A 26,396-nucleotide genomic window follows, 5' to 3' on the forward strand; every position below is an offset into this window, starting at 1 on the left:
GGCCCGCGCGGCGCCGCCTCACCGCAACAGGCGGGAGGACTCAACGGCGCGCAGCCCCACAGCTAACAAACACCACCACGACGAAGGAGTGGAAGACGCCCGCATAGCGGCGAAGCAAAGACGACCCCGCCGCCGGTGCGGCCGGCGCGCGTGCCGCCGCCCGGCGGCTGGGCTGAGGGCCTCTCTGACTGGCCCCTCCTCCAGCGCCGGCTCGGCCGCCGCGGCTCTGCCCGCACGCAGGCCCGTCCCCCGGCGGCGACGAGCGAGCTGTTCCGACGGCCGCCGGCCGCAGCCAGCCGCGTACGGAGAGGCCCCCGACGACACGTGCGCCGCCCGCCGCTGGGCGGCGGCGCTCCGGCCAGCCGGCCGCGGCCGCCGTGAGCAGCCTGCCCTCGGACCGGACGCCGCCGTCCGAGGTTTCGTGCAACGCCACGCGGCCGGCCCGCCTCCGCCGGAGCTTCCGGGCCCCGGGCCGCCAGTGCGGCAGGCCGTGGTCACACAACGCGGCCGTGTGACAGCAGACCGCCACAAGACGCCAACTATAGCTCTAGTACATCAAAACCACGACTGGAAACGGATCAAACCAGAGTACGAGCACAGACAGACACTCCCCCCTCCCCCCCCCCCCCCCCGGAGAGCGAAACAAAAGTACGCCAACGGCGGCAACTTACCGACGGCGCCCTTGCGTCAGCGATCACGGGGGCCATTGCAACAGAGTATGGAAGGCTGAGGCTAAACACTTGAAGACCGAAAAGCTCGCTAAGAGCTAACAAAAACTATCACACAAAAATGCGCTCTGTCAGCACTAATTCGAAGCGCTCGGGGGGTGGCACGATGGGTAAACGCCGATGAATATGTCTCGCAGAAAATCACAGCTGTTGACGGCGCCAAGACGGGCTTTGAACACATGCTTCACAACGTAATGAAACAGAACTACTTGCAATTTCTAACTGCGTCAATAAGTGGCACCAGGGATGCGCAGATCTAACGCCCTGTAGTCCGTAACAATGGAAAGGCAATCTTGGATCACACACCTGGACGCTCAACCACCGTGGCGGAGGGCAATTACACGTTTATGCGCAACACGCGATTTCTAAGAACGAAACGTCGCTGAGAGGAACTCGGGTTAACTTAGAAACTTGCTCAATAACGCATGGAAAATGAACACCGCTGAAAACAATGCTACCTGCCACTGGACCCAAAGTCGGCCCGACATGCGAAAGCGCGACAATGATGCGTTGTAAGCTGAAAGCAGTCGCAATAAGATATTGCACAAACTCCAAGGCAGCGTTCCCACACGCTCCGGGTCATCGCCTGCCCTCTTCCTGACAGCTCGCGGCGCCTCCCACGGCGCGCGGACCGCTCATCGCGACAAACTCCTCGGCTGCGACGGCCCGCAGCGGGCCAAACGGCGGCGGCGCTCCCCGCGCGTGTGACTCAGACGACAGCGCAGGCGGCCGGCCGTCGGGGCCGCCGGGGGCGCCCAGCGCGGGCCCGGCCAGGGGCACGGCTCTCACCCGACCACGCGTCACAGGGAGATGGTCGGCGGCGCGTCCGCCTCGCCAGACGGCAGCGCCGTCGCCACGCCTGCCCTGTCCAGTCTAGACTAACACCAAAATTAAGGCGAACAGTAAGGCGCTTTATCAATGAGGAATATATGTATGCCGAGAGATGCGCTGGCGGACGCCGGGCCACACTCGTTGAGTCTCGTTCTGCTAGCGTCCGCATGGATCGCGGTTCCGAACCTGGAGCCAGCCTGGTCGGAGGCTGCCAAAACTGAGTTTCGATTTCCGGCCGATAGGTGGACGCACACGCTCATATGTTAACGTAGTTTTTGTAGAATTTGTTGACGAAGTCCGGCAGGTTGAACACCTGGCCCTGGCCGACGCGAGGGTCCATCGAGATGAAGGCCTGCAGGTTGTTCTCCGATCCTGGAATTGAACCCCGCAGTCACACGTCAGGCCTGGTCAGCACGCCCAAAACCAGTCCGTGCACACACTACCCTGCGGACGCACAACACGACATACCAGTCATCAAACATCTCCTCGCGGGCGCCGTGACACAATGGCATATAAAAAGGTTCTTCGCCTATCTGGAGCAATCGACCCTGACTCACGCACCATTCACCAAACGGCATGACTGCCCCAGCCTCGCCAGGTATGCTGCAACGGGAATGTCCCCACAACTCGAATGGCTCGGTCCCGACAAGGTACCACACAGTGGCGCGCAGAGCACTGCTTGCCCGTGGTTGTCCGTGCTACTCAGCCACGTGCCTGTCACATCACCTCCAGTCATGACGAGGACCGCGCAGCGTGCAGTTCCACACCATTTCGCGATAGAGCTTTACACATGATTTCGTGGTAAATATTTCGGCGTGAATTTGTCCGTTGGTGCTCTGTCAGTACGCTATCAGCGCTTTGCCCAAGATCTGCCTGAGTTCTGTCGGCGCTCTGCCCGTGCTCGGTCGGTGTTCTGTCGGCGCTCTGCCCGTGCTTTGCCGCTGCTCTGTCCGTGCTCTAACGGCGAGCAGTCCATGCTCTGTCAGAGCTCTGCAAGTGCCGTGTCCGTGCTCTAGCGGTGAAGTGTCGGTGCTTTGCCGATGCAGTGCAGTGTCCGTGCCCTGCAGGTGCAGTGTCCGTGCTCTGACGGTGCAGTGTCGGTGTTTTGCCAATGCGGTGCAGTGTCCGTGCTCCGTCGGTGCAGTGTCCGTGCTCCGTCGGTGCAGTGTCCGTGCTCTGTCGGTGCAATGTTCGTGCTCTATCGGCGCTCTGTCCGTGCTCTATCGGCGATCAGTCCATGCTCTGTCAGCGCTCTGCCGGTGCCGTGTCCGTGCTCTGGCGATGCAGTGTCAGTGCTTTGCCGATGCAGTGCAGTGTCCGTGCTCTGTCGGTACATTGTCCGTGCTCTGTCGATGCAGTGTCCGTGCTCTGTCGGTGCAGTGTCCGTGCTCTGCCGGTGCATTGTCCGGGCTCTGTCGGTGCAGTGTCCGTGATCTGTCGGTGCAGTGTCCGTGCTCTGCAGGTGCAGTGTCCGTGCTCTGTCGGTACATTGTCCGCGCTCTGTCGGTACATTGTCCGTGCTCTGTCGGTGCAGTGTCCGTGCTCTGTCGGTGCAGTGTCCGTGCTCTGTCGGCGCTCTGTCCGTGCTCTATCGGCGATCAGTCGATGCTCCGTCAGGGCCCTGTCGGTGCAGTATCCGTGTTCTGTCTGGGCAGTGTCCGTGCTCTGCCGGTGCAGTGTCGTGCTCTGTCGGTGCAGTGTCGTGCTCTGCCGGTGCAGTGTCGTGCTCTGTCGGTACATTGTCCGTGCTCTGTCGGTGCAGTGTCCGTGCTCTGTCGGTACATTGTCCGTGCTCTGTCGATGCAGTGTCCGTGCTCTGTCGGTGCAGTGTCCGTGCTCTGCCGGTGCATTGTCCGGGCTCTGTCGGTGCAGTGTCCGTGATCTGTCGGTGCAGTGTCCGTGCTCTGCAGGTGCAGTGTCCGTGCTCTGTCGGTACATTGTCCGCGCTCTGTCGGTACATTGTCCGTGCTCTGTCGGTGCAGTGTCCGTGCTCTGTCGGTGCAGTGTCCGTGCTCTGTCGGCGCTCTGTCCGTGCTCTATCGGCGATCAGTCGATGCTCCGTCAGGGCCCTGTCGGTGCAGTATCCGTGTTCTGTCTGGGCAGTGTCCGTGCTCTGCCGGTGCAGTGTCGTGCTCTGTCGGTGCAGTGTCGTGCTCTGCCGGTGCAGTGTCGTGCTCTGTCGGTACATTGTCCGTGCTCTGTCGGTGCAGTGTCCGTGCTCTGTCGGCGCTCTGTCCGTGCTCTATCGGCGATCAGTCGATGCTCCGTCAGGGCCCTGTCGGTGCAGTATCCGTGTTCTGTCTGGGCAGTGTCCGTGCTCTGCCGGTGCAGTGTCGTGCTCTGCCGGTGCAGTGTCGTGCTCTGCCGGTGCAGTGTCGTGCTCTGTCGGTACATTGTCCGTGCTCTGTCGGTGCAGTATCCGTGCTCTGCCGGTGCAGTGTCGTGCTCTGCCGGTGCAGTGTCGTGCTCTGCCGGTACATTGTCCGTGCTCTGTCAGTGCAGTGTCCGTGCTCTGTCGGCGCTCTGTCCGTGCTCTGCCGGTGCATTGTCCGTGCTCTGTCGGTGCAGTGTCCGTGCTCTGTCGGCGCTCTGTCCGTGCTCTATCGGCGATCAGTCGATGCTCTGTCAGCGCTCTGTCGGTGCTGTCGGCGCTCAGCCGGCTCTGCGCTCAGGTCCGCCTGGCGCGTCCGTCAGAGCCTGGGACCCAGCGGCGGCTCCTCCCCGCGCCGGCTGCCGTGTCGGCCCCGCATCAGACCCGCTGATTAGATGGGGGCTCAGCCGGCTGACACGGCGCGCCGTCGCCGCCACACAGCGGCCGTGCCCACGCCACAATAGCCGGCAGAACCTCCGACGGGGCGGCACAACAGCGACGGCTTTGTTCTCGGCGGTCGTCATGTCGCATTTCTGCGCCGACAGGGCGACCAGGAAGTGATTTCTAGGCTATTGCGACGACTCCGCCGTGTGACGGCGCTCCGGGGCCGACGGGGCCGAGGCGTCAGCGGCTCTGGACCGCAGCCGTCGCCTCGCGACCGGCAGTGCCCGGGACGGCGGCGACCTCCGGAGCGGCCCGGCCGGCGCGCTCACCTTGTGTCCGGATCGGCGGGTACGGCGGCGGCGGCGACGCCCAGGCGCCGCTGTCACGCTTCATGTGAGACCGGTCCGACGCGAACGTCTCCAAGAACTCGGCGGCCGGCACCACGCGGAAGAACCTGCAACGGGGCCAGTCGCTCAGGCACACGCGGACAGCAAGCGGCCTGCTAGCCCGCCCACACGCGTATGTACGGCGGACGATCCCGTGCGGACCCTCACAAACGCACGCGCAGCACACGACCTGCGGACCAATCGCCTCACGTAGCTGGGTGATTGGTCCCATGACACCCAAGGCTCGTGCACCCGCGCATGCATACTGCAGACTACCTCAGAGCCCGCCACACACGTCACGCGCGGCACACGGACGGCTGGGCAGCCGCGCGGCCGTGCTGCTTCCTGGGGGCGGTCTGCAGCCGGCCGGCGCCACCCGAGGGTCAGAGAGGCCGCGGCGGCCGCGGCGCAGCACGGGTATGATTGAGTGGCTGGCCGTATGGACCGACCGCCCACTCGCCGGCAGCCGACCAAGCTGTCCTCATCAATTTTGGAGCGCGCCACAGTCTGCGAGGTCGGGAAGTGGCTGAACGGCAGGGCGGTAAGTGTACTTCGCCCTCGCTCTGATTCGCCGTTTTTCGTAACGCTGACCGCTCACGGGAGGGGGGGGGGCGATGCTATCCCCGCCGTTTCGGAATAAATACAGTTACAGCTTAGCGGAAAATGCCAGCGGGTTCGTCTCGACGAGATTTCGCGACTGGTAGTAGTTTTTATCCGGTCAATCATTGAATCTATCATTGTAGGTCAAAGGTCGAATAAAAAACACACTTCAGCTTTAAAACATCAGACCTACGCGACCTTATTGCGACATGAGACTTCAAGAGGCGGTGTTCCTTTCTGACGTTTGAGTACACTTGTGCATATTTTGATGCTCTGAAAATACATGTATTCTCATGGCTCCGTTAATGTAACAATGTCGGCCCGCCGCGCGCGTCCCGCAGCATCGTTGGTTGCCGCCCGCCCGCCCGCTCGGGTCGTGCACCGCCGTGCAGTGTTCCTAAAAAACCGCCGCCGCTCTGAAGCCAGAAAAAAACTAGGAAAACCTTTTGGTGTCGAAACACGCGCAATGGATGCCACATAGGCTTCTGGAACTTTCGGTGTTATTTCACAACGTGCCGGAAAGATATCCTAAAAAAAACCTTAGGAAGTTGCATCAACCCCCTCCAGAGAGCGAAGGTTTTAGCGAATATTCCACATCAGAAGATAATGAAGTAAGCATCAGATATGACGAAAACAGTTCACTTATAACTATTGGTATACTATTAGGTGGAAAATACTGCTCTAGACAACACAATTTCTCTGTTTGACCTTGACATTGATCGCCGTACGGCTAATGGAATTGCGGGATTTGAATGGCATGCCGTCATGGATGCCTGGGTGGCCTTCAAATCGTCTCCCAGAAATAGTCCGTGAACCTTCGCCGGCGGTAGGTCAGAAACTTAAGAGGTCTAAGCCTCAACAAGAGCAGGGCTGTGAACCGCACCGAATAACATTCAAGGTGGCTATTTCAGTTCGAAACGCCATACAAATGTGGAGCACTACCTTTAAAGTCCACGGCACAGCGGGCAAACCGACAGCAAAACCGGCGCCGGGGCGTGCGCGCCGTCCATAACTCGTTAACGGAGCGGCCGGGGTGGTTCTTTCACGTCAACAGCGTCGAGTGGCCGGCGGCGGGAGGCACTCAGGCTCCGCTCGGCCATTAGCCCGTTAGAGGCCGGTCCGACGGCGGTCGGACCCGGCGACCTCGGAGCCTGGAGGGGTGGTGGTGGTGGGACCCGGCGACCTCGGAGCCTGGAGGCGGGGTGGTGGTGGGACCTGGCGACCTCGGAGCCTGGAGGCGGGGTGGTGGTGGGACCCGGCGACCTCGGAGCCTGGAGGGAGGGGGTTGTGTGGGTGAGACCCGGCGACCTCCGAGCCTGAAGAGCGGGGGGGGGGGGGGGTGACGGTGGGACCCGGTCATGTCCGAGCCTGAAGAAAGGCGGTAGCCGGCACGAGTCCAACGGCCCTCGGCCCTCCCGCAGCCGGTCTAAAAGCTACACCTCAGTGCGGTCCAGAAGCCGAAGTTTGTCACCGACCTCCTTGCGCCTGGCGTTTTGTGTCTCATCGGCTTGGCCGCACAGTTGTGGCGTAAGGAGCATATGCGCGCGAAGTAAGCACTTGAATCGGGTTTTAATAAACGCTTCCCTTATCAGCTCATGCTATCATTTTTTTAAACTATTGGCAAGATTTCTGTACTTTGCATAATGACCTTTTTCCAGGACACGGGTATGAACGAACCAATGTTGAAATGTGCCAGTAGTTATAAGTGACCTTACTTCATCATGTCCGACCACTGCTTCAATATCGTCAAATGTGAAGCATTTCTCTTAACTTGCCTCAAGCGCAAGGGCAGCAGCGTGGGTAGTGGCAGGGGTGGGGGGCGGAGACGGGCGACCAGCATCACTGTTTTGTTTCAGCCAAGGCGGCAAGTGTCTCAGACATGGTGGCAGGCGCTTTAGATGGTTTATCGGGTAAGCCGAATGAATATGTGATACTTCATGTTACGGGGCACATCAAAAGCGATCTGGTATTGAGGTCAGATGAGTTACCCATCAAAGCACAGAAAGGTTATTTTCGAATGGGAAAGCGATTTTGGGGATTGCTATGGTATCTCTTCAAATCGGCTTTCGGTGACATCGCAAAAGTGGGGACTGGTATGCAAAGGCGTGTTTCCTTCTCCATGTATTCTAACTCCGCGAGTGATGAGATGTAGCAGTGAACCGGCTAGTTCGGAAGTGTCAAAGTAACAATCTGCTCGCCTCAAAACGGTCTCAGCAGTCGCCCAGCGAAGCGGGCGAACCACACTCGTCTAAAGACTTTTTTGGTGAGGACGCGTCTATCTGTCCCCGCGAAGCGCCGCGCGCGGATCGAACACGACGGGTCGCTGAGCGGTGAAAATTGGACGCGGCGCGCACCAGGCGGTTTTTCACGGGTGTATCGCGAGCCGCTGAGGTCCGAGACAGGGCGGGGCACGTGGCGAAGGGATCTGAGGTAGCTCAATGAACGGGGAATCGCGTGGTGCCAGATGCGCGCGTGTCCCATGTCGCGTGCGCAGAACCGGCCGAGATGGATTTGGCCCCTTTTCACGTGTTTTTTTTTTTAACGTTTTACGTCACAACTCGGCAACCAATGCGCGTAGAAGCGCGAATCCAATTGCAAAGCGTCGACCGACGTACCATCCGCAACTAAGTTGTCCACACGAGTTTGAGTGACGCATGGTTGCGCCGATAATCGTAGAGAAAGCCGGGAATGTCGGCATTACGACAAACGGCCCGATACACAACACGTCGTCGTTGAAAACTGCAGCCAGAGTCGTGGCGAAATTTACATCAACGCATGCAACGATTCGTTGCCCGTATTCACCAGCCATTTGATCGTCATTCTGGACACCATTCCCATCCATACATCAACTTAACCTGACGGATTGCAATTTCACATTTTTGCGTCGCCAAAATGCCAAGGCATCTCCGCTCACTTGCCAGCAGCGCGTATTTCAAATACAACGACCAACCACGCATGCGCAATATGTTGCCGGCGCCCAGCAGTAGTGCTTCCTTCATTCATGAATTCATTCATTCGCTGCGACAAATTGTTCTCAGCAAAGCTCACTTCTGCGGTGATAAGGCACTCTCACTGTCTTCGCGGGGTCTGCTTTGGAGTAACTGGAGATTCTGACAACACAGAAACATTGCAGTAACATCGACAAGTGGCGGTGGTGAAATTGGGAAGATCTAGCATTTGAAGTGGTAGTAAGTGCGGTTTTCTTGATTTTCTTTTGGAACGCGGAACAGCGCTCGAACTGCAGTGGAAGTCTGGAGAGCAAGGAATGAAGGCTGGGCAGTCGCTGAATTTGTCTTAGGAAGCAGATTTATAGCTAATAGCAGAGTCTTAAATGTTTTCGGATCGTTTGTTTTTACTATTTTCGGATCGGTTGTTTTTACTGTTTTCGGATCGTTTGCTTTTTGCTGTTTTGTCGCGCCTTGTCAGCTTTGGCGCATGACTAGGTGGCGCGAAATCGACAAGCGCCATTACAATATTCATTTCAGGTTCGAACTAATCGTATCTCCATGGGCTTACGATTGCGTCGTGAAATACATTAAATGGACATCTTTAAGCGTTTGGAGCAGCCATACGAATAAAGGAGGCAAGAGAGGTGTGAGCCGTCACCCCTTGATTTCCGTCAATGCTGCAAACGATGCACGATGACACTGCACGAAGAACTGGCTTACAGATGAAGTTTGCTTCCCATGATCCATCTACATCCCTGGTAGTCAGTACATCAAATCCCGTTCCAGCCAAGCATCCCGGCAGCCGGAGGTCGGATCGGCCACGGAATCCCATGAATGAATGGAATCTGCACTTCGCAATAATGCACACACAAATATTTCGTAGAAACTCTGACGCTTACCGAAGAACCAGCACCTGCATGCATCTAGTTCCGCCCGCAATGTATTCCCGCTCTAAATGAAACAGCCTTCTCTATGGTTCGCCGCTAAAAGTTCGGCAGGCCAGCGCGCCGCAGAAACGCCAGGCACCGCAGCGGTCGTTTGACCATCTGTGTTCTGTTCTGACCGCCGAAACGCTCGGCGCCCGTGTCCTGTTCTTCCCTCCGTTCTTGTCCACCGCTGGCTTACCTCATATCCAATGGCAAGCGTCTCGTGCGGAAAGCGCACGCGACGCCGCACTCCGCACGGGACATAGCAGCCGGGTTCGCCGCCGTGTCCGCGGCAGCTGTTTTGCTCACGTTCTCCCAGCCGACCATCAGGCCGGTTTCCTCCCCAGTCACGCACATCGCGTATCTCTTGTCGCTCGCGTAAATGCTCCTCGCTGACCGCGGGCCAGGCTCGGGACACATAACCCGCCAGCCCTCAATCGCCGACCACCGCGGCAGCCGCACGCAACCAACGCGAAGCGTGCCTCATAAATGAACTGTTTTCATTTATGACGGGTGGCAGTTTATGACTTCCAGATGTTTTTTTTTTCATTAAAGCAAGTTTCGTGAAGCATTCACGCGCCACAGGCCGTGAAAGCACAGGGCTCCATAAAGCGAGCATGCATTGTTTATGCATCAGACTGCAGGCGAAACCCTTGTCGTTTGACCCATCTATATGATGGAGCCTTTCTGTCGACCGGAGGACAGGAGGGCTGAGCGCGTGCAACGCTCGGTCGACCCGCACGCTGAGACCCGCATACAGCGCGGCGGACCCCGTCCGGTCGCGGCTGGGGCTCCGGCCTCGGCCTCGGCCTCAGCCTCGACACCGGCCGCCCCCATCGCGTGAGGTACACGACCCCTTGTAATTATGCCAATCTCACATAAACAGCGGCGGACGACGGCGGGCGTTATCGACCGGCGTGCGGCGGGCCGGCCAAGATCCGGGCAAGCGGCCACGGCCGGCGCGGAGCCCGGCGCACGCCCACGGCACCGTCTGTTTTGGCGCCTCCAGACGGCCCACTCGGTCGGCGGGTGTCGAGTTTGCTTCCGCCACCGCGGATTGTCTTCGAGGAAATGACATGACCCCAGAGCGACGGCGCAGCGGGGCTGTCTTCAGCTACAAGGACGGCCAACGCGGAGCCACCCGACTGCCCTGCCTCGGAGCGGCGGGACCGTCCCGTCCCGTCCCGTCCTCGCCTGCACCGACTCATCACGTCGGGCTGTCCCGCGTGCCCGTCTCCGCCAGGGTGTCGTCTGCGCCGCGTGCCGGCGCCGCCGTCGCCCGGTCCCCAGGGGCCGGCCGGCTATGTTGTCGGCGCCGTAATGACATTTGGGCCGGGCCGGGCCGGCACACCGCCGCCGGCGCCGGGCGGCCCGACGCGGCACGGCACGACGCCGCCGCCCGCGCCGGGCCGCGGCTGGTCCTGGTGAGACGACCGGCGGCGCTCGATTACACGTAGCGTCGTGACATGGTCAATCGTGTAATTTGAAGCGCCGCAACCCGGCCCCGCGTGACCGGTGAGCCCCTTGGGCGTCACTTCAAAGCTGGAAACGACTTGACGGAAGGCGTGCCACACGTGCTGCTTTGGGGGCGAGCCGACAAACGAACCGACATTGGCTAGTTTATTTAGTTCATTTAGTTGGTTCATTGGCAGCAGTCATCCACTGCGTGACTATAACAACGCAGCTCTCGAAAGCAGCACTCTAATCTATCGAACATTATCTCGGACTAATTTTATCGCCCGTATTAGCTTGACTTCGAGCCAAACTGACGGCTGACAGCAGTCTGTAATTGGAGCGTGGCATTTCCGCTTCGCCTGGATTACTCGCAGCCAGCACAGCCGATACCCTTTGCGCACTTCCGCTCCGGCGGCGCCCACGGTTGGGCGGCAGCTGACTTCGGCCGGCTTAACACGGACACGCCAGCGCGTCATCAACAAGAGCAAGATCACCCACGTACCCACCTGATACCCTTGAGCAAGTGCGAGTGGTTCCCTGGCGCAGGCGCAGCAACAGCCCGACACGCATCCCAGGATATGTGCTAAGGATGTTTCCAGAACTATGGCCGAGTGACAGACTTTCCCAGGAGCACTTTCTCATGAGCACGCCTTCGGGAGGAAAGCGTGCATGCAAAATACGCATTGGTGCTCTTTTTAAAACTTGCGGTCACTGTCACAAGTGAGCTGAATTTCACAGAATAAAGGGAGCGTTCCACATTTTGAAGGAAGCATCAGATAGATCTTGCAAGATCTCGAAGGAAGTATCAGATGTGATGGAACAAGTTCGCCTGTGACTACTGGTACAATTCAAGGTGTGAAATACTGCTCTAGACATCACAATATCTCGATTCAGCAAATATGCTCCTAAATGCGAAATGCGTCTCCGGGGGGGAGGGGGGGGGGGTGCCCACGGGTACGGTGTCTCTGGGGAGGCGAGTGCCCGCGGGTATGGTGTCCCGGTGCGAGTGCCTGGCGAGGCGAGAGCGAGTGCCTGCCCGCCTGCGCATTTACGGTGCTCTTGGCCTGTCATGGCGGCGATGGCTGGCAGTCGGGTGATTCGCTTCAAACCGTGGCTTCCACATGCCTCCGTTGCACTTTCACACCGGTCTCTGAAATTTTGCTGCCACTTCAACATTGAGTGTAATAAACATTACACTAATGATGATGTTACTGATACGTAAAAAGTAAAAGTAAAGGCGGTTTCACGTCTTTTGATGGTACGCACAATCTTTCGGAGTTGGGATCAAGCTCCAGTCACGGCCCGGATGTGCGAGGAGCCGTTTGGGAACAGCATGACCCAGGCTAGATAAGAGAAATCACCGCAATGCAACCTTGTTTTGTGCGCTTTAACATTCGGACAGAACAGGTTTTTTTAACTTGCTCTTGGAAACACGGAAGACCATGGCGTGTAACATTGCAGTTCCCCGTCAGAATCTGCCATTGCGTCGGCGGTCACCGAAGCTGCAGTTCCGTCGCTGGAAAGATTTGCACAAGTTTGCGAACAAAGACAAGCTGACACGACTTACCCAAGCCCTAGCTTGGGTTCCTGGTTTCCAGATCGGGTAATAACTGCCAACAGTCTCCGACTCACCAGCCCGAGTTTTTCAGCTACAACGTGTGGAACGAGTACTTTGTGCATGATCTGCCCCGCGATCTCCATTCTTATCTTACTAGCAATTCTTATTGCTGAGCAATTTCCCAAAGCGAGACCCAGCAATGATTTTACAAATCTATTTGAATGATTGAGCCTGCGGTGAACTTTGCGTTACTCCCGCGGTGTATTTTCGGGCAGTCATGCTTAAGTGATTCGCCACTTCCACACACACCGCGCGTACGCGGCGCGTACAGGTCAATCAACAAGCGCTAACCGGCGACACGGACCCACCTTCACATTCCCCGCCCCCACCTTCGCGCACGTTCTGGAAAGTAGCGTGGAAACCGACCGCACCCCATGAGCTGCCGGCGGCGGCGGCTGACTCGACACATCCGGAGCTCGCCCCAGGCGCGTAGGGGATGGGGTGAGTCGGGGTGGATGGTGGAGAACGGGCCTGAACGGCTGTTTACAACGATAAATCATGTCGGTGCTTTGAAAAGAGAGGCCTAATTTGGCGCAATGTTCCTCCTCTAAACAAGCGAGCAACTCCGACGCTTGCAGGCAACAGATGCAGCCACACGTGCCCGCCAGCTAAACTCGTGGTCAGGCGACGGTTGTAAGAGTATCAGTATGGATGAAATTTTGCTTAAATGACTTGAGTGCATCTCCCGTAAATATGCTAACAGACTTCAGAAAAGTACATCAAAACATCTGGGGACCACCCTAATGTTTATTCAACAGCACTTACGACACAAAACTGAAATACGATGTTACAAAATCTGATATTCCACGAACACTGAAAATGCACCTGTCTCCGACAATAACCACGCTTAGTTCAGCATATAACCAAGACACCTAGCACCCCAGCTAAGTCGGCGCCTAACCTGAGCTTTTCTACATTAACATGCCGGGACAAGCGGGAAAACTCAGAAGTTATTCATTCAGATTGATAAGTGAGTTATAACTACTTTATTGCCTGTCAATTTCTCCAGCAACTTGAAACCACGATCACAAACGGCTTCATTTACATGGATACGTTTTTAATGAAACTGGAACCGTCAGCCAAGGACGGGCCGTAGTTTTGCAGAGCCAGGTCGAGCCTGTCCTCCGGGCCGACGAACCTTGGGTGCCTCCAAATATTGCTTTCTCCTAAGATTCGGACCACATCACGTTCCCATTTGAGGAGCATTGGCACGCCACTTCACGGTGCTTTGGCTTTGCTAGTATTTCTCGGGTCTGCATCGGTGTGGTTTTAGGGCGCACAGTGCTGGAGAAGGGGGGGGGGGGGCATCTGTCGCGTTACAAACACTGAGCTTCAACTTGTGACTGCCCGTCCCTTAACCCTCAACAGAGGCGCCACTTCAAAAACAAATGTGGGGGTTCTTGACAGTAACTTGAAGCTTCCCTGAAGGCCTTCTTGTCATGCTTCGCGATACGCCTGTTAAATATGGAAAGATTGAGGGCCCCCGGCCTCAAAAGTGTATATGGGGATTTCCGTTAAAAATATCCGGTTTGTGCTGAACGTATGACATAGCAATATGCTCCCAGATGACACCACACTCCATTTTGGAAACAAACGGTAACATGTTTTGCTGTGCATCAAATTTGCTCCACGGACATACCAATACATCAATGGGCAAAGCCATTGCAGTCACGAAAATCGATGAGTTTTACGCACGTGCGTTAAGTGTGCGTCAATTGCACGCCAACTACGTGCAGACGGCAAAAACACACAGCGTGGTCACTTCCGTCCAGACCTGACAAGCTTGTCATACGAGTTACTGCAATCTGCCCACCAAGAGCTATGAGTCACGTCTCCGTCGTCCCTGTGCAGTTACGCTCTAGCACATCGGCTTTGGAGGCACTATCGGGGTCGTGGCAGCCCCGTGACGCCAAACATGGCGGAACGCCCGGTGCACGTGAGTGTTAAGTGATGTCAAAGCACGGCTATCTCACAATATGTGGGTTATATATGGGTTGCATCACATCAACTTATAACAATGCAAAAGTACTCAGACCATAGAGGCGGCTTCACAACCACCAACACGACACACAAGGTGACTGATCACTTACCGTCCGACCAGTGAACGATCTATGAGTGGCGCCGCGTGTGCAGCACCACTGTAATGGCCCACTGTACTGTTCAAAACGGGTGCGGTACCGCTCCAAGCGAGCCCATGATGGTCGGAAAGCGGGCGTTTCGCGGAACAGATGCTTCCAGGTGACCTGTGACGCATCACAGGTCACATCACATCACATCACATCATGTGATGTGATGCTCCGGGTGCGGATCCACTGGACGCTCCACTGGCACTGGCGTGGCTGTGAGGGGTGCAAGATCTGGTACCAGGCTTGTGATGATCAGGGAGCATGATCGGGCAACGAACCTGTGATGCTCGCGGTGTTGAATCTGGTAAATTGCCTGTGATGTTGCGGTGCGGGATCTGATCAACATCCAGTGATGCTTCGGGTGCGTGGATCTGGCCACTGACATGTGATGCTGCGGCGCCGGATATGGCCGACAAAGAGTGATGCTTAGTGTGCAGGATCTGGCATCCGACTTCCGAAGCGCGGGTGCAGGACCTGGTGACTGGCCTGTGATGCCCCTGTGTGGGATCTGGATACTGACCTGTGATGCTCGGGGTGCAGGATCTGGTCGGTGCGGAACGTCTCGGTGACGTATTTGTGAAAGTAGGTGGGGAACGGCAGCTCCGAGTCCATGTCGTACACCAGACACCGGTTGTCCGGCTGGTACATGAAGATCACGTGATAGTCCTGGCGGGCATGGCACAAAGGCGCTCGGTCAATGGGCGCCGGCCGGCTCCGGGCGCGGGCGGGGGCGCGGCCGGCGCACCGCAGGTCGGCCCCGGTGAGGTAACGGCCCGCGGTAAGCCGGCGGCGGCACGCAAGCCGCGCGCGGCGGCGGCGACGGCCGGTACGGGGTCGGCGGGCCGGCCGCTGCCGTCGACCTTTGACCGCTGCCCGGTCAGCAGTCACGACCCGCGCCGGCCGATCACAGAGCGCCAGCCGACTGGCCGGCGTCAGGCCGCCGCCAGCGGGGACAGCTCGGCCCCGGCTGAAACGGGCCGCCGGCCGGACGCGCTCACCTGAAACTAGTGATCAGATGCGAAAAGGCACCACGACTGCTCTATGGCAGTCACCGGCTGTCCCCTTCCCAAAGCCAGTGCATGAAAACGTTCATTTTTGTCCGGTCATGACAACGGTGCGGCTGCCACCATTTTTGCCCGTCGTATTACGCAAAGGTCATTCGTTCGTTAGTTTTTGGAAGATGGAATTTGAATCGCCTTCGTCTGACTAGATGAAAATCTGCAACGGGAAGTTATCACGCTTGCTGTAATCGGAGGAGACGCAAGATGTTGTCCAAAACAAACCAATCTCCACAAATAGGGAAAGTAATACAAAAATGAATTATTTTGCAATAAAACAACACAAAACGCTTAAATATGAATTATATATGGCATGACCCACACGATGCGGTAACAGCTTCTTTGTATTTGAGCCTAAATAAGCTGCAACTGGTGAAATGTACATGGGATTATTTTATTTTATTCCAATGCGCCGAGAAATGATCGCGAAACTGGAGCCTTTTTTACATCCCAAATAGCATCAACGTCCATGCAGCTTGCGCAAAAAAAGAATCGCACGCATTCAGGCTTACCCAGCCACAAAATTTAGAATCAGATCATAAACATAAAGCTGGCAGCATAAGTGGTAGCGTGTAATATCACGACCCTCAAAGCCTAGAAGCGCTACTCCCAGAACTGTGCCGCATTTTGCCGCGTTATTTAAACTCTTACCACGTCGTCGGCCTGTCTGGCTTGAGCTAGGGTATGGGGAGGGACGGGGGAGCGTCGTAAAACGTTCACGAAACAAAGACCGCTTTGATTGCCTCACATCTGCGGGCCTCCAGGAAATGAAAGTCTGTGACGCGCCCCACCCCGCTGCATCCTATCAAGCCAACGCGAAGCCATCCCACAAAACTCGCCGGCGCGACCGCAGCCGGTCCGGACAGTGGCGCGGCTACACCTCGTCCCCGCTGACGGTCGGCCGGCAGCGAGGCGCGTGACCGCCGTGAGCCGTCCCGGCGCCGGCCGCCTGAGCCCTGACCCGTCCCGGAGCCGGCGGCCTGAGCTCGGCGTACGCGGCGGGACGGCGGCGTCAGTGGCCGAGTCGGTGCGGCACAGAGCCCGTGGCCGGCCGGCCTGGGCGGGCATACAACAAACAAATCAATAGCGGAGTCCGACCCCGGCGTCCAGGGAGTGGCCACGCCCAGACGGAGCCGCCCGTTCTGACGGTTGCAGCGTGTCGAGACAGGCACACGCCCACACGGAGCAGCCCGTCATTAACGACTGCAGCGGTGTCGAGACAGGCACACGCCCAGACGGAGCAGCCCGTCTTTAGCGGCTGCAGCGTGTCGAGACAGGCACACGCCCAGACGGACCAGCCCGTTATTAACGGCTGCAGCGGTGTCGAGACAAGCACACGCCCAGATGGAACGGCCGGTTCCGACGGCTTCAGCGGTGTCGAGACAGGCGCACACGCCCAGACGGGGCCGCCCGTCCTGGCGGTTGCAGCGGTGTCGAGACAGGCGCGTACGCAGACGGAACGGCCGGTTCTGACGGCTGCAGCGGTGCCCAGACAGGCGCACACGCCCTGGTGGTACGCCAGAACCCAGACAGGCAAATACATCCTGACAGGCAAATGCAGCAGCATCGAAGCGAGCCAACGGCATGCCAGTACGGCGGCGTCGGGACCAACACACGCGATCCCGCAACACCGCAGCATAGAGACGGACACGGCCTGACGGGACAGCAGTGCCGGCGCGAGTCAACACACTCCGATGGCGCCACGGAACCGGACCAAAAACGCTCCATCCAGCTCAGCATCCCAGCAAAATGTAAGGCCATTTTCCAGCTTCACCAGGGAAGTTGAGACACCGCAAAATGAAGCAATGAATTTTCGAAGGCACGCGTAAAAGCCGTGCACGCGCGTTGCCTCCTTCACCGTGGTGGGAGTTATGAGATCTTCGATGCAACGAATCCGATCCGGATCGATCGATACATACTCAGATGGGATCTGGTGACCTAGACATGACAGCCTCCGCGTGTCATGCTGTATTTGTTGGGCAACAACTTGAAACCCGCTCGGCTTAGTCTATTCAGGAGCGTACGCAGAAGTTTCATAAGACTACTGACATCTGGGCTGGTCAACAGTACGTCATCAGCGTAAATACATACGCTAGGATATCGACCAGTAGCCGATGCATCATCGCGTGTTGAAGTAGGATAACTGGGCGCAGCACATTGACATCCGATATGAACAACACCTTTTAGATGTGACAGCGTAGAAGGCGCGTGGAAGCGTAGAAGGCGCAAATATTTTGCGATTCTTCAGACGTTTTTCAGCTCCAGAACGCCCACGTTACGTCTACCGAGGTTACAACGTTCCATCCATCAAACGAATACAGGAAATCGGCACGGCAAGGGAGCTCGAACTTTTCGGTAGCAGGCGCTTAGTAATCTCTCGCATGTCTTGGACAGTGCGGAACTCGGTGGAATTTCTCTTTGGAACCAGCATGACGAGAGGATTCCAGTCGCAGGGTTCGCCCACAGCAATAACGCCACTGGCCTGTGATGCGTCTGTTTGATGCTCTAACGCCTTCTCTTTGGCGCATGGCTCCAGATGCGGTTTCGAAAACCGGAGTGGCTCCTTCCTGGCCTAAGCTCCAAATCCACATCGCCTCCAGCGTAACATACCGTGTCTAGATAACCGCTAGAAAACACTCCGGCAAATGCTTGCAACAAGGTCATTTGCTTGCGTGACGCTTCCTCGATGTCATCGCTAATCGCAAACTGGGCCAAGATCTCCCCTGGTTCCATGCCACGAAACTACAGATCGCTACTGAACACAGCGTTCGTGTCTGCCGTGCCGAAGTTGACGTCGGGAGGTGCTGCGTCAGTTTCGCAAGCGCCATCGGCAGACTGCAAATGGCCAGCAACATTGCGTCTGTGAAGCGTCACAAGTCGGCCTGAGCGATTCCTCACAGACGGCACTGCTCCGGTCGCTAGCCAAGTTTATGTCAGGTTCGAATTACAGGAAATGTTTCACATTTCAGGATATTGAGGCAAGCATCAGATACGATGGAAAATCTCACTTGTACGTGGTGGTATACTTCTGCATGGAAAGGACTGCTCTAGACACCGCAATTTCTCTTTTGAGTGGACGTGCCCCTCACTGCGTTATTATTTGATCGGGTCATCACGCATTGCACAGCATTGATCGAGAGCCAATCGACGGTCGTTATATCTGGAAATCGTGCTCGCGAGCGCCAGATGTAAGCGACTCGAAAAATACATCTTTTTGGCCTTGATCGCCGCATGGGCAATGGAATGACAGGATTTGAATGACGTTATTGGGACGTCATGGATGCCTGGGTGATCTAGAGTCTCCTCCAAATAGTCTGCACACCTTCGCGGACGTGTAGCTTAGAAACCAGGAGGGCTTAGGTTTTTAGAAATGCCGGGCTGTGCGTTGCACTCAATGATCTTCAAAACGGCTATTTCAGTTCAAACCCCCATACAAATGTGGAACACCCTCTTTAACGTTATCCCCATTGTCTTACGATAGCTTCCTGATGCAAATAAAATAGGATTTTTTAGCATTTGGGACAGCCGTCTCCCAGTACGCTAGCGCATATAAAGAGGGCGAGGGAGGGGGTGGGCTATTACCAACCGTTTTCTGTGAAACTTGCAAACGACTGACCCGTGATGATGAACGAAAATTGGTTACAGGTTAAGTTTGTTTCTCATGACACACCTGCGTCCCTGACAGTCAGCACATCACAGCCGGTTCCCGGTAACGCATTTGGTCAGGCAGAGGCCAGGTCGGCCAGAGAATCCCGTGAATGATTTTGAATGAATCCTGAAATAACGCAAGCATAAATCGTCTACGGAAGTTCCGTCGCCTCGCAAAGAAAGCCCACAAGCACTTCATTTTTATAGTTGTTTAGAATTATCTGACGAGCCGAAAACCCGTTTCATGACCCAACATTAGAACAACGCGCTGCCGCGTTCAACATTGTGACAATCCGCCTCAAGAACACTGAGAACGTTGTAGAACACAGTTGTTCACTGCCTGCGGCTCTCTAGGAAACACCCAATGACTGTCGGGCGTTTCTTTCAAATGAACGTGAGCGATAACACCACTGCACGGGAAGACTCGATAGCTCGTCACACATATTGCAGAAACAGCACAAGGCTGGAAAAGACGATGCCACGAGAATGTTACTGCGCGGTAAGTAAGCTATTCGTGCGGAAAACATCACGTAATTACCTCTACGAGGGCGCAATTAGCCAAGCGAGAACTGTCGTCAAAAACCAGTGCTGTCCTCCCGTCAGTGCCAGACAAACAAACCAGCGCTGTCCTCCCGTCAGTGCCAGACAAACAAACCAGTGCTGTCCTCCCGTCAGTGCCAGACAAACAAACGTCAACGGCGTGGCGGCCTTCCGCCGCCGTTCACCACAGCAATTTGAGTGTGATGTGTACACTCCCCATGTCCCTGGGTGCGCCGTGCTGCTTCACATGGGCGGAGCCCCGACTTGTGGCGCTGGCAAACAGTCCGATGTCGCGGCGAACGTTTCGAACGTGTCGCCACACGGCAATCAATAGCATATCATACAGTGAGGCGACGCGGGAGGGTCCGTTAACACGCCCCGGCTGTTTGTCGTATCACCACGGCCGTAACGACTCGTATGGCCCGCAACGGCGCGGCGATGATCGATAGCGAGAGTGTCGCCATACGGCCAACGCCGAATCAACACGACTGCGAAATGACTCGAATAGCGGGGCCCCGAGTCAGCCGAGGGACACAGACAGGTGACATCAGCTGGCACGCGACGCGCCCGTCACGCGTGGCTGCCTCCGCCCCGTCACACGCTGGCGCTGGCAGCTCCACCGAGCCGACAGCGCGGTGCCGAATCACGCCCAAGTATGCGGATCGAAACGGGCCGTGGACTAGGGGCAGCGTGCAATGATATAAGCAATGCGCTCTCTGAGCCAATAGCAGCCTTAAATACCGACGTAAGGGACAGCATTACATGTCATACGATCAGCTTGGTTCAGCGCTGGAAAACTCGGGTTTCGTTTGATTGAGAAATAGTCAGCTTCCGCCCTTTCGGCAGGGGAGGTCAGTTCATGATGTAGATTGATTGCTACCGGCGTCATCTGCATCATTCAAACCTGAGTGAACAGCGACGCGTGATTATAGGATTGTCTGGCTCGTGTATGCTCTACAGGCCCCGCAACCCTGATACGCCTCCGCAACAGCACTTTGGAAAACTCTAAAAATGAGAAAATGAGAGAACATTTAACAAAGTCCACACACAATGCTGAGCAATAGCATGGAGCGGCTTCACCGGCTTCGGTGATGATATTCCTCACCCGGCTGCGACACACATTGACCCAGATGCTGATACGCCTCACCCGGCTCCGACACAATGACCCAGACGATGATACACCACACCCTGCTGCGTCACACATTGACCCAGATGATGATACACCTCACCCAGCTGCGTCACACATTGACCCAGATGATACACCTCACCCAGCTGCGTCACACATTGACCCAGATGATGATACACCTCACCCAGCTGCGTCACACGCTGACCCAGATGATACACCTCACCCAGCTGCGTCACACATTGACCCAGATGATGATACACCACACCCAGCTGCGTCACACATTGACTCAGATGATACACCTCACCCAGCTGCGTCACACACTGACCCAGATGATACACCCCACCCAGCTGCGTCACACACTGACCCAGATGATACACCTCACCCAGCTGCGTCACACACTGACCCAGATGATACACCTCACCTAGCTGCGTTACACACTGACCCAGATGATACATCACACCCAGCTGCGTCACACACTGACCCAGATGATGATACACCTCACCCAGCTGCGCCACAGTGACCCAGATGATGATTCACCTCATCCGGCTTGGACATGCACTGGCCCAGATGATGATGCACTTTACCCGGTTGCATCAAACACTGGCCAAGAGGATGATACACCTCGCCCAGCTTCGTCACACAATGACCCAGATGATGATACACCTCACCCAGCTGGATCACGCGTTGACCCAGATGATGATACACCTCCCCGGCTGTGATACACACACTGACCCAGATGATGATACATTTCACCAAGCTCGGTCACACACTGACCCAGATGATGATACACCTTACCTAACTGCGTCACACACTCACCCAATGATATTACACCTCACCCGGCCGCGCCACACATTGACCCAGACGATGACACACCGCGCCTGGCTGCGTCACACACTCACCCAGATGACGACCTTGTCGTCGGTGCGGCCGGCGCGCTGTCGCCACAGTGGCACCGTCTGGTTCTGGTTCGAGATGAAGACGGCGTGACAGAAGGGCAGCTCCTGTGCGAACTTCTCTCGCACGTGCCGGCAGAGTAGCCAGACGTTTTCCTCGCTGCGGCAGAGGTCAAGCCACGTCACGTCAAGTCGGCTCGCAAACCGCTGAACGGCTTGGCCCTGTCCTGAGACGTGCCTGGGGCGGTTGCCTGGGGCGGCATCGGGTGAACGGGGCAAGCCACATTTGTCTGTGTATGTGTCTGTGTCTGTGTCTGTGCCTGTGCCTGTGCCTGTGCCTGTATCTGCGACTGTCTCCGTCTCTCTGTTTCTGTTTCTGTCTGTTTCTGCCTCTGTCTCTGTCTTTGTCTCTGTCTCTGTCCCTGCCTCCGCCTCTGTGCCTCTGTCACTGTTGCTATTTTTGTCTTTGACTCGGTCTGTCTCTTCCTCTACCTCTACCTCTACCCCTGACTCTACCTCTGCCTCTGCATCTGCCTCTGCCCCTGCCCCTGCCCCTGCCCCTGCCCCTGCCTCTGCCTCTGTCTGTCCCCGTATCTATCTCCGTCTGTCTCTGCCTCTGGCTAGGCCTCTGTCTCTGCCTTCTACCTTCTGCCTTCTGCCTCTGCCTTTGCCTCTGTCACTGTCTTCTTGCCTTTGTCTTTGTCCTTGTGTTTGTCCTATTTGCTTGAAGACCAAAGACTGAGCCTTGCTGGACTAGGACATATGTCACGACACGAGGCACCACACTGGACTAGACGTCATGCGCCCCAGCCAGCCGCGGATAATGGCCGCCGGGCGCGGGCCTGTCCGCCGCGGCTCCGTCACGTCCTGGCCCTGATCAGCTGCGGCCGTCGGGCACCGCGCGCCACGACTCCTTACAAAGCGCGCACGTCCTGTGTCCAAACCGCGCTGACCTGGGCTAGATGCTCTCCGGGCCGACCGCAAAACGAGAGGGCTGTCAGCAGACGGCGGGAGTCCGCAGACGCCACTCACGCCACCTCTCGGCCCAGCAAACTAGCTTCCGCTACAGGGAAACTTATCTAACAGCCGTCGCGTAACTTCTCGCGAAGTCTTCAGGGAACTATTGCGCTGCGCAACTTGTCCTGATAGGCTCGCAATTCTCACGACACGTGGAGGCAGCAGAAGGCCGTATTCACGGAACAGGACACAACTTTTAAGGGAAGCGTTTTGGACACCCGAGCCGGCGTCACGCACGGGCAGTCGCCGTCAGGACACCGCTCTGCAGGACGGCCGTGCCGGCCGGCGACAGCGCGGCCGCAGCTCCGGTGTCACCGACACGGCCCGCTCTGTGCGTCGGCGGGCGCGGCGACACCGGACACCTGAGCCCTGAGCGCTGACGGCGACAGCGCGGCCGCAGCTCCAGTGTCACCGACACGGCCCGCCCTGTGCGTCGGCGGGCACCTGACACCTGAGCCTTGAGCGTCGGGTGACACCGGACACCTGAGCCCCGAGCTGACGGCGGCGGCGCGGCTGCAGCCCCGGTGTCACCGACACGGCCCGCTCTGTGCGTCGGCGGGCGCGGTGACACCGGACACCTGAGCCCTGAGCTGACAGCGGCGGCGCGTCCCTCGTGCCGGCCGGCCGGGATCGATGCCCGTCTGTGGACGCCGCCGGGCCAATACCACCGCCCGCGCCGCCCGCGCCGGCCGGCTGGCACGGCTGCTGCGGTCGCACCAGCCGAGAGGTGCCCAGAATAGGCACGCGCCACGTGTCCGGCGGCCTGAGGGAAGTCAGGCCGGCCCCGGGTGGCGCAGTCGCTCCGTGAAATGCAGGTCAACTGTTCACACGTCGACGGGGGATTGTACGAAAGGAATGCGAACACACTGAAGCATGCATTTCTGCAGCGATAACATCGCGAAGTGTAGGTCTAAGTTGTCGCCCGAATCTACGTAGATGCATTGTCTTCCGACTCATTTCAGGGAAGAGCAGTAATACGTGTATCAGTTGCAATTCCAAGCTGTAATAAGCCCTCTTCCCTGGGGCAAAAAGCATTGGGGTATGCATGCCCCACAAAAGCACATACAGAGCCAACGGCGTGCTATCATCACGAAAACATAGTGGAGAAAACCCCTATAACAGTGTAATCCAAGCGCAAATGGAGAGCGAAACATGAACGATAACTGCAGCCTGCCACAACAGCTGCTGGTAACCACAGCCGTCAATCCAAAGGTGTGCGTCATGGAGCATGGCCAGGTATATGCAGCCCCAACGTCCGCCATTATGCGGCTCCATGCACTCAGTGGCCCGTCGCTGCCCGGCGTCATGTCCTGCTGGCCTCCTGCGCGGCCCAGCGCCACTCCTCGCCGCCGGCCGGCTCCGGCGCACCGTCTGGAGTCGGCGCTCGCGTGCCCGCCGGATGCCGGTCCAATCTGGAGCTACCACTCATCGGCACGGCCCTCGGCGTACTGCGTCGGCGAATGATTGGCCCATCTGGCCGGCGGCCGGTGATGGAGGCGCGCCATTGCCTGAGATGGGCGGCCGCGCGCGCCACCCGCCGCCCACCGGAGCCTGAATGGGCCGGGCGGACGGCGGCCGCTGCGAAACTCCCCGAGGCAGCCGGCGCGCAGGCCGAGGCGGTGGGGTCACTCACGGTGACGCACGCGACAGCGAGCGTTCGCCGCCGGTAAGACACGATACGGCGACCCCACCAGCCAGAGACCATGGTGCGGTCTCTGGGCCTCTCTGTGGTGGTGGTATGAGGGTGTGTGGGACGCGTCTTCTGTTCGCTAGTGCAAGGTCAATTCCGATAATCCTGCGCGTGGCACACATCTGAGACTGCGGGGAATCATGATTGGAAGTGTCAAACTGGAATCTGGGGGGAAAATCTTACCCGATGACACTTACAACAGGAAAACATGAAAACGTGCACTATACGAAAAAAAATTGGAGTGAGACAAAACGCACTCTGAAAAAGTGGGGAGGGGTTAGGTGCCCCGCTCAGCCCCCAGCCCCGTAGTGATTATACCCATGCTAATGGTGTGCACTGGGCGGCTTAACCGGGGCGACCGTGCTGTGGTTAGGTTACTTAGGGCAGTCAAATACGCGCGTGCGTATCTCGTGCACTGGTACCTGCTTCTGCTGATCCGATCCGCGTGCTCAATAGTCAATGCGCTCGTCAGCATTTACGGACGGCCCAGTACGAACTACGACCAGCAAACCACAGTGTCCGCGGTTTGGAAAAGATACGGAGCACCAGGATCCATTACGGTAGCAAAACGCTCCAAGCTTTTCGTCACAGCCGTCAACGAGGATTTACGCGGTCCGACTTCCGAAACGAGTGCCCCTCGGGTGCAAAGTTCATACGTATGAGGTCATAACACACGCTTCGGGAGCCGATGCGGCCTAAACCGTGTCAGGTCACGGGGCTTTGACGTCATCCTGTGCGCTTTGGGCCGCTGCGGGCAGCGCCCGGAGCTTGATGTGCCCCGGCTGGGGCCGATCAATGGCACGTGACGCGGAAGTTGGCCGCGTGACGCGAGTGGAGACTTCTTAACGGTGGAATTCCACGGAGTACGATCACAAACACTCGAAAGAGCGACTGCCAGACCGACATCCTGCATCATTCATGCCGTTTTAAACAGTTTGATATGGTTTTTCATGTTCATCTTCATGCCGCGCTTAACGACGATAAGAAATCATGCGACTACGAGAAGCATTTTAAGAACGCCAAGCGACCGTTTTGAGCTGCGTTAAGTCCAACGGTAATGTGCGCAAATCACATGTTGTGCCTACTGGAACTTGTCCTGTTGTTACTTCGCCCGCCCCACAGGCGCATATCCATACCCCGAACTATCATTAAACTTACAGGTCACAACGCCATTGGAAGCATTGCCATCAGCTGTATGACAAGCGTGTTTCCGGGATGGACGAAGCCAATGCATTACAGGGCCAGGAAAGCCTCCTTCCCCTGCTTGGCCCGGTCGCGAGCGCGCGGCGGCACCTACAAAGGTCCGCCTGGTCGCGCGCCAGGCCTTTCGGCATGTTCACTGCCGCGCCGCGCGGCGCATTCGGCTAAAACACGGCGGAGAACACATAAACACACATGCAGCGCGCAATCGATCAGCGGCGAACACGTCCGGCGCCGCCCAGAGCCGGAGCCGGAGCCGGAGCCGGGCCCTGCCGCCTAGACCCGGCTCGACAGGGAGATGACGGCTGCGTCGAGACCAGGCAGCGCAGCCGGGCGGCGCGGCAGCCGGCGCGGTCGGGGTGGTCCGCCGGTGGCAGCGCGACAAAGGCGCAAGGCACGCCGCCAGGTGGCGACGCTGGCGTGCCTGCCGAGCCGGCCGGCTCTCCGCTGCAGCCGTCACCGGCAGCATTTGCACCGCCAGCCGTACGTGGTACTGAAAGGCGCTCGTCGACACAGATGTTTTCCAGGCCAGCAGTGCCTCGGCAGATGTTTAGCGGGCTCTGATTTTGGTCATGGTGAGCACGTCACGGTTTGTGGGCGGGTGGTGTGACGCACGACAACTTTTCTCACACTCAAAGTTCATGAGAACTTCTGACCCAGACCGGTCTTATTCCGGAAGGCAAGCCAATCCTTCTGAGCCCATGTCAACAGACTGCTTCCAGCGCCTATCTCTCAGCCTGCACATGACCTCCAACACAACCTCCAGCAGAATGACCTCCAGGTGGCAGAACAGAGCGACTGGAGCCCAAGCCGTCTGAGCACGTCACCGAGGAACGAATAACCTGGTCATT

At 57.5% G+C, this 26,396-nt stretch overlaps 1 protein-coding gene across 2 annotated transcripts in view; it reads right to left on the reverse strand.

The window, feature by feature from the left end:
- Positions 1–825: 825 nt before the first annotated feature.
- LOC119089674 (protein N-terminal glutamine amidohydrolase) overlaps positions 826–26,396 on the reverse strand; it is a 29,773-nt gene continuing 4,202 nt past the window's right edge. For both annotated transcript variants that reach the window (XM_037212468.1, XM_037212469.1), the window contains exons 3-6: positions 21,645–21,798; positions 14,894–15,039; positions 4,644–4,768; positions 826–1,931 (exon numbers count right to left, since the gene is read on the reverse strand). In XM_037212468.1, coding sequence (XP_037068363.1) covers positions 1,816–1,931; positions 4,644–4,768; positions 14,894–15,039; positions 21,645–21,798 — 541 coding nt within the window. In that variant the 3' untranslated portion in view covers positions 826–1,815. The remainder of the gene's footprint in view (positions 1,932–4,643; positions 4,769–14,893; positions 15,040–21,644; positions 21,799–26,396) is intronic.

This window comes from Pollicipes pollicipes, unplaced genomic scaffold, assembly GCF_011947565.3.
Source record: "Pollicipes pollicipes isolate AB1234 unplaced genomic scaffold, Ppol_2.1 Scaffold_3087;HRSCAF=3621_pilon_pilon_pilon, whole genome shotgun sequence".
In the NCBI taxonomy this organism is placed as follows: domain Eukaryota; kingdom Metazoa; phylum Arthropoda; class Thecostraca; order Pollicipedomorpha; family Pollicipedidae; genus Pollicipes; species Pollicipes pollicipes.